This window comes from Hippichthys cyanospilos, chromosome 11 (assembly GCF_059441005.1).
Source record: "Hippichthys cyanospilos isolate Australia breed blue-spotted pipefish chromosome 11, RoL_Hcya_1.0, whole genome shotgun sequence".
NCBI classification, from domain to species: Eukaryota; Metazoa; Chordata; class Actinopteri; order Syngnathiformes; family Syngnathidae; genus Hippichthys; species Hippichthys cyanospilos.
Genome location: NC_142379.1, coordinates 18408312 through 18417047, shown reverse-complemented (window position 1 = coordinate 18417047; position 8736 = coordinate 18408312). Strand labels below are relative to the sequence as shown.

The 8736-nt window shown below is 38.2% G+C and overlaps 1 protein-coding gene across 6 annotated transcripts in view; it reads right to left on the bottom strand.

Moving 5' to 3' along the window:
* Nucleotides 1-1022: 1022 nt before the first annotated feature.
* The window catches only part of LOC148416248 (lysosomal amino acid transporter 1 homolog), a 29392-nt gene continuing 21678 nt past the window's right edge, over nt 1023-8736 (bottom strand). For all 6 annotated transcript variants that reach the window (XM_088427258.1, XM_088427259.1, XM_088427257.1 and 3 more), the window contains 6 exons: nt 8484-8613; nt 7789-7876; nt 5070-5179; nt 3344-3445; nt 2476-2661; nt 1023-2267 (listed from right to left, as the gene is read on the bottom strand). In XM_088427258.1, coding sequence (XP_088283384.1) covers nt 2160-2267; nt 2476-2661; nt 3344-3445; nt 5070-5179; nt 7789-7876; nt 8484-8613 — 724 coding nt within the window. In that variant the 3' untranslated portion in view covers nt 1023-2159. The remainder of the gene's footprint in view (nt 2268-2475; nt 2662-3343; nt 3446-5069; nt 5180-7788; nt 7877-8483; nt 8614-8736) is intronic.

Genomic DNA, 8736 nt, shown 5'->3' with positions numbered 1-8736 from the left:
GTGTACAACTTTACATAGTGTAAATGACAAGTACTTTGCATTGACTATGTTGTATTATGTCTGTCTTTCGGTCACATGCGCTAAAAATGCTTGGCTTTTCATCCATAGGAACTTAGTCCAATCAATCAGTGCACAACACATTTTGTGCTAATTAAATCAGCGATTTCAACCTTATCCGACTATTTACTGACCTTTGTAATTATCAATGAAGGGGGGGGGGGGGGGGGGGGTATTAGAGAGATAGTCAGACAGAAAGATTTAGGAAAGACTGTTTCAATATTTTACAAATTAGAAAGGGTTTTGCAAATAAACATTTTGCAGTGGAAAGTCAAATGAGTTTGAAAATAGAAAGAAGCAGTAGCTACCCTAGTGCATTTTAGAGGTAGGCTACTGCATATTTGCTGTTCTATAAATCAGGTAAAAAAAAATCTACGCGAGTTTCGAACACCAGTTTTTGTTTAATGCAATAAATGCTGTATGAGTCAAATATAGCTCCCTTTATTTATTATTATTTAAATGAATGCTCAGATTATTATTTTTGAATGAATGATTTAGGTCATGGGTGTGCTTATAAGGCTTGACGCATCAAACATTACCGTTCAGGTAATAGTGTTTTCCTGCTGTTGTCATTTTGAGATTCAATGTCATGGATCCATCCTTTTCATTGTAGAAGAAAACTTCCAAAAACTGCGTTAGTGTATGTGTAAATTTCTCCTAAATTCGCAAAAAAGCTCCTCTTTTATTTAAACGTCTAACTTGATATTCACAAATACGTAAGTAATCATTGTTATGTGATTTTTTCCCCCCATAGTTCTTTATCTTCTCAGTGCCTCGGTAAGTGCAAATATATGCAAATGAATCATTTTGTTTACCGCAAATTCGCCTGTATTTCGACATGACATAGTGATACACCACATTCAGAACGACCCAAGTGTAGGTCAACCCCAACCACCAGTCTCCATAAAACGGCACAAGACCATGTGTTGTTTCCGATTGTAAATTCACAAGAAGAAGCGAAGGCAAATATTTTAATAGATGATTTTATTGCTCATTAAGCCAACACCAACCAGATCCAGTGCCAAGTGCAGTCATTAAACAATGCACCAGAGTGATTTAATCAAACGAAACGTTACTGAAAATACAAAATACAATATACTTAAATAGAAACGCTTAATTGTACACAATAAATTCAAAGTTAGAATAAAAGTTATTGTCATTGCCTACATGAGCAATAAGTAATTTAACTGCTCAGGATGGAGTTTTTACAGTGCAGAGGGTGACCAGATATCTCAGTTTAATTTAGTTGTCAAAGCATATCATGAGGGAAGAATTTAGTGCATATTTAATTTGTGAAATTGTAGTGTCATAGTTTTGAAAATCTGATCACCTTATGTGCATATGAAAAATAGACATCTTGAATATTCTCATATTATAAGTTGAAATGTATTTTGCATGTAATGCAAATCCTACAGCACCTATAAACATATGTATTACTAATTGCAATCTGTGCTTAATGTTTACAAGCATACGCATGTGATCACTATTTAGCAACAAATTAAAGGGCCTAAAGGCACAGCCTTGCAAATGTCAACTGGCTACTGTAAATCCAGAAAACAGGTGGAAAGTGATTGGTTGTTAACTGAGCCCCTTTAGGTACGTTGATGTCATTTTTATTCCTGTACAGTAAGTGGCAAATGGCAGCCTTCCCTGAGATGGATGAAAATGTGTGGATTTACTGCTTATTTTCTGTCCACAAGCACAATACCAATCAGAATACTGTTTTTGAAACACAAAAGAATGGGGGGTGTAAGAGGATATTTTGTAAAGAAAATCTTTGACTTGAGTAGCTCTTTTCTGCCCCGTTTTGGCAGGCTGGGTAGCCACTTCCCTAATAACAGTGAAGCTAAACTATTTTGAAATGACAAAGGTAGTCGAAAGTTAAAAAATACAACTAACAAGATACACATTACCCTCTAATTAGGTTAAATTAAGTGTTGAAACTTGAGCATTTCCTCCTGTCATCAACGCATGAGTGGATTTTGCTGGTTTCCAGTCAACAGCATTGTCACATAAATGTGGGGGCATATATAGTCAAATATAAAAAGTCGCACAGTGATTTTGACAAATTTTGTCGAGGAAGCTCAGGTGTACTTTAAGATCTACAGCTCCTCTTCCTCGCACAGAAGCGGCTCCACTTCCAGTGTAACAGGTGTAGCATATCTTTTGGCTGTGGTATTCTTCCTGTACAAAACAAACTGAATCATTATCTGGTAATAAAGGTCAAGGTTTTTTGAATTCATTAAGTTAAATTACTCAATGTTCAATTCATAAACAGACAACTTTATTCACTCCTTTCAGAGTTAATTCTTCCGACGTCATGCTGTGTTATTGACTGCTTGACAGATGGAAGATAAGCTTAGCGAGACTAAAATGTCAACGGATGACATGCACTTTAATTTGTCATGTTAAGGATACAAAGAAGTCCAGAACTAGGACTCCCACACTGCTGATGAGCCAGGCCAGATGCTTGATGACAAAGTTCTGTTTAGAGTCCTTGAGTGTCGGTAGGACCATTACGACGCTCAGCCCATACATCCCATTGCCCATCATGGCCAGTGCAAACAGCAAGCATGAGGTGCCCTCCGTTGACTGCCTTTGGAACTAGAACACAAATTGTTTCTGCAGAGAACTTATTGAGACCGTCTGTGTTATGCAGTGGTGGCATAATATTTTTGTCCATAAACTATTTATCAACTTTCATGGGTCTCAGACACCAAACGTAGCCACAAATCACATTTCAGTAGAAAATGCAAAAACAGCTTTTAAAAACCAAGGAGAGAAAAATGGTGCATGCTAAAATGCTGATAGCAAACAGGATGCCAAATCCCTTCAAATTATACTTTGAGTTAAATTGATAACTCAATTCACTGTTGCAGAGGCAATATTAACTTTGAAGTTGGATGAATTAAAATTTTCAAGAAACCAGATGTCCTTCAAAAGAAAACTATAAAAGTGTCAAGTTTGTATTCACATTGAATGAGGAGGAGAGCTTCCCTCTACAATGCTCTAAAAGAGAATGATGATGACCCAAATTATTAACAGACACGGGTAATCCAGGATGATTCAGAACAACATCACTATTGTCTTCCGATGCCTGGTTCTTATTTTGTTGCAAAATCTTACTCATACAGTGCATCCGGAAAGTATTCGCAATTTTACAGCCATGTTACTGTCTCATTCCAAACTGGGAAAAAATGATCAAGATTTGCTGAAAATTTTAGCCAGCCCAAAGTCTCGAAAGGAAAACTCCGCAGATCGCTGACGCCAACAAAGTGTTACTTACATTTTTATAAAGCTGCGGGAAGCGGGATGAGAGGTAGAAGACCATGGCCAGGTAGCCACATATGTAGCCAGAAACCTCCAATGAATTAGATGAAGTTGGCCCCTGGGAGGAAACAAAAGTCAGGGGATTAATTTTACAAAGCCCTCAACCCCCCTATTCCCACTGGCAGGCAAAAAGAGCATAACATTGCTGTCCAATAGAAACTCAAAAGTCCACGATGAGTTTCAACGTATAACTTGATGCAACAATTAATCAACAACAAACTGGGTGTCAAAATAATCAACAATTAATTTGATAATCAAATACAGACCTCAACTTAGATTGATCAAGTATAAGTGTATTGCCTCTCCATTTACTTTGGGGAAAATGATCTTTTTGCCTTTTTCCATTAAAGTCCAAACCAATAGTTTGTAATTTTTTGTTGTTGTGCTGTCACTCAAAATAGTGTTCCATTTTTGAATAAACGGATGGAAAATGTTTATCTGACTCAACCATCAATTATATGAAAAAGTAATTGTAATCAATTGTTAAAATATATATTTTGTATAATATATAAATATATACACTTGTATAATATATAAATATATACAAAACTGCAGCCCTACTAAGTAAGATCTATACGAATTGCCAAATCTCTGAAACTAAATGATAATCAAAAATGTTCTGGAATTTACGGCCTTCTCTTGTGTGGAGTTTGCATGTTCTCTCCAAGCCCGCATGGTTTCTGGGCGGGCACTTTGGCTTCCTCCTGCACTCCAAATGCATGTATTGCAGGTGTATTAGACATACTAATTTGTCCTTAAGAGTAATTGGGCGCATAAATGGTTGGTCGTCTCTGATAGCCCTGCAATTGGCTGGCAACCAGTTGAGGGTGTTCCCCGCCCACTGCCCGAAGCCAGCTGGGGTAGGCACCAGCAAGCCTGCATCACTTGTAAGGATAAGCGGCTCTAGAAAATGGATGAATGGCGGGAACTACAGTGGACCCCCGTGTAACAACGTCCCTGACTTATGTTATTTTCATGTTGCGACGTGGAACACTGAGTTTTTTCATCTCCTCTTTATGGTATTTCTCGGTTTTGCGCCCAAAAAACTGTCATGACCCTAGGGGCTTGGCTGTAATTGTAGTGTTTGGTCTCCATCTGCAGACGTTTTTAGGTAATTACACTTATTTTCAGTAGCAGTCCCTGCAACGCGTCACTACAATTCTGGTCAGCTATTTGTCGGCATCTCCTCACGGAGATGGTGGTCTGCTATTGGTCGGCCCCACTCATTTCAAAATGGCAGAAAGGTTATTCTTTGTTTGATTGTGAGTGGTTACAAAACCGTATTTATAGTGCATTTTACTGCTTAATTCAAACTTGAAGGGGTTAGCCATGGGTCCCAAGATTCCTAATGACGTTAAAGAGAGAAGATGATTTATATGGAAACGAAGATAATCAAGAAATACAAAGCTAGCCAAGCCTAGGCTACACTTACTAGGGAATATGGGCCTCACAAGCGCCACTTAAGCCAGGTACCAATTTTAATATGTACAGGTTATAAACGCATTAGCTATTTAACATAGTTTTGGATTGCCCGTCATACGGTGAATTCGCCTTACGACCCCAACCGCGGAACGGACTAATCTCGTAACACGGGGGCCCACTGTATTACAAAACGGCAAAAGAGCTTTATTGCACAGCAATGATGCAAAAAAAGAAAAGAAAATCCCAAAATAATGACATACAAGAGATTCCTTGGTTTTAATACGGTCTATGATGAGTTTGGGTAAAACCATCAAGAGAAGTGTTGCAGTAAGACACCACAGGAAGCATAGCCATTTCAACACAGGGCTCTCTAGGACACAAACACAGAAAAATACAATGCAAAGATCAGAAAGTAGAAAAATAAAACATATACAATTCAAATGGGGAAACAAACCATTTACATTTCAGTTAAGTGAGATTAAATGTGTGATGCCCTCAGTAGAAAATATGTAAAAAATTCCAAGAACAGCAGACATGAAAGCGATACTCAACACATGAAATGAATAACGTCATTGTAAAGTCAGTTCGGTAATGTTCATAATCCTTTAATGTTGTGCTATGTATCCTTTTATTGACACTAATATTGTGGTACTGTGATGCAGGTGCTGTTTATGCAGACACGGTTGCTTCGCTACCCAGCCACTGCCAGTCCCAAGCCCAGATAAAAGAAAAAAAAAAGTGGCTTGCATCAAGGGCATCTGGTGTAAAACCTTTGCCAATCTAATCATGGGAGTGAACTCATGTGGTGACGCCAGATGGACCAAGCCAAACTTCTATAAAAGTATTAAATAATTGCACATTATAACTGAATGCTTCCATGTAAGAAAATCATAGATCCATCTCAAATGTTCCCTCTTAGCTAAGCTTTTCGAGAAAATGTTACTTAAAGTCAGATGGACTTTGATCAATTTCAATAAAGTTTTTAACCTCATCACAGTATAGATTGAACTCCTATCAAAGTGCTGCATGATGTAAGATTTCGTAGATGTAAGGTTCGTGCTGATGCGGCATGGGATCACATCTGTCCCATGTTGACTACCCAACAGTTGTATGAGTCTCATTAGCTCTACTGTGTCACAAAGATGGCTGAAAGTCAACATTAAATCACAGTAAATATCGGATCACTGCCGATGGGCTTTTTTCCCCTTTGCCTGTGAGGAGCATTTCCACATGCTTATTTGGGGCTTAGTGTTTCAAAGCGCCAATCTAAAAGAAGTCTACCTTGCCTGGCAACCTGGTCAACTCTCAATGTACACCATGTCCTAAGTATTCCATCATGAGCACGGTATTCTGATTAAATTCTTTGTACAGTGATACCTCTATTTACGAACGCCTCTTGTTCCGAAATATTCAGCTTATGAAATGCGTGAGCAGAACAATGTTCACTCCAGTAACAAGAGAAAATTCAAGATTCAAAAGCCGACATTGTTGCATATGAGACACTCTTGATGCATTTGTATCATTTATTAATATGCCAGCTTGCCCACAAATCAGCCAATAGTTTCTTCCATTGATGTTTTCTGTGGTATTCCACTTTTCATCCACACTTCGCACCAACAATTTACACCGTAGAATTAACAAACAATTGACATTGAGCTAACATTGTACATATTCAAATAAAAACACATATGTAACATACCACTTTGGGTTGTCGTGTCTGACATTTGCATTGTTAGCACGTCGTTAGCCCTTTAGCAATGACATCACACAAGAAATACTTTGCATGACCCCAAACTAAACTTAAGTAAACTTACATGCTAAAAATAATAAATAAAAAATATATTATTGCCCCTATGAACTTGTAAATGATTCCTGGATCACTGGAAATGTCTAATAAAAATGTAAGATTAAATGTCCTAAAAAGGTGTCTCTCGCTGCACTCATCACCAGCACACCAGCATCATCTCAAGGCAAACAAGTAAACTGCATTCATAATGTCAACCGCTACAATTAATGTGATTAATTTAAAGGGTTTAGGAGCATATTGTATTACTCTTTACAAGATAGTTTCGATTATTATGCACTAATATAATTCCAATATGTATTTGTTGCTGTTTTGATGCATTTTTATATAGTAGTATATTACTTAAGGATTTAGGAGCATTTTGGGGGGCTTGGAACGGATTATGCTATTTACATGTAAAAATGCCGCTCTACTCATGAAAGATTCACTTTATGAAACTACTATTTCGTAAATAGAAGTACCACTGCATTGGGTTTAAGGTGAATGTAAAAAAAAAAAAAAAAAAGAAACTCCTCAACTCCAACTCCTTCAAAGTAGCCTGTATGACGCAAGTTGATTTACCTATCAAAGTCGGGCACATTTTCAAAGTGAATCTTTATGGAATTTACTTTTCATGGAATTTCCATGAAGCGGAAATTAGAGCCGTCCCCTTCAGGATATGGAATTCCTCGTCAGAAGTAAAGTAAAAATGTCAAGTAGCGTTCATCAATTTTTCCTACCAGTGAAGATAATATGGAGTGACTTTTGGCCCTCTATGTGATGTAGTATGGATACGACTGTTGGGCAGTCAATGTGGACCCTGTCATTTTCTCTGAACAGGAAGGGCCAGTATGAGAGCGCATAATTGAGCAGGAATGCTCAGAGATGTGTGACTGGAAGAAACCACCGCTTTGGGGGTGTATTTGACGAGGAAATAACATTCTAACATGGTTAACTTCTCCAAAAGTTTCATTTGAATGATACGGAACCTTTAAATGTTGTTTGAGGTTTAAACAATTGTTCCACCAGTTAAAACTTTTAAAAAGCACTTTGATTGACATTTTTTTTTTTACTCCTGACGTGATAGTGCATTTGCTACCTTCAGCAACACCCGTAAACTTTGACCCCTCAGTAAGATAGGGGCTTAATTGATTGCTTACCAGTTCAAGTTAAAAACAAAATATCAGCACACCTACTTCTTCTCAAGCTGTTCTTAATCTTATAGTAAATAAACTGTGAGATGAGAATCAGGTCTGTAAAGATGTAGAAAACCACTGTGACCACCTATGAAGACAAAAAAAGAAACCATATTCAAGAACAAAGAAGGAACAGTTCATACTTCGTTTCAAATTCTTCACTAGCGCCACTTCAAACTTCGCTCCAACAAAAGGATGAAAAAAGAAAAAAAAAAAAAACTAATCCCCAATATGGATATGGGAATCGGCATCTTTGCAGAGTGTGCAGACACGGTACGGCAGCACTCCTTCTCATAAAAAATGTTCCAATACTATGACACCATGACACCTCTTAACCAGCCAGCCTTGTAACTTCTGGGCAGGTGGAGCAAAAGACATGTCAGCTGTGTGGACATACTCATAGAACGAAAGAAAAAAAAAATGACATCACAAAAGTCAGCAAATTATACTCTGAATAATAAAGGCAGGGCTTCGCACAAGTTGTGGCAGCAGGCCAGTTGAGCTAACCACATGCTCATCACAAAGCTATGGCAAAGAAGGCCACAGGTGGGTGATATGCTGTGGCAGGTCTGGGACCCGCCCGGCCCTCCTTTGCCCCATGCCCGGCCGCATTAGCTTTCATCTGACAGCATTTTTTGCGAACTGTGATGATACCTTAGGAAAACAATATGCTTAAAGTAAGTGTGTTTCTTAACCTGAATTGGCAGCTGTCTGGTAAGGTAGCAGCCTGCAAAGCTGGTAACATCGCCACTGAGGAGGAAGAAGAGGAAGCCAAAAGACAAGGCCTCATCCACTTTACCATTCTGATAGGATTCATGGACTTGACTGGTAGAAAGACAGGAAAATATGTAAACTAAGAGACAAATACTTTAGCACAGACAGACGATATACTGCGACCGTTGATTGCCAAAATGTGGTACCACCACCAGGACTTTTAGTGGAAATTAA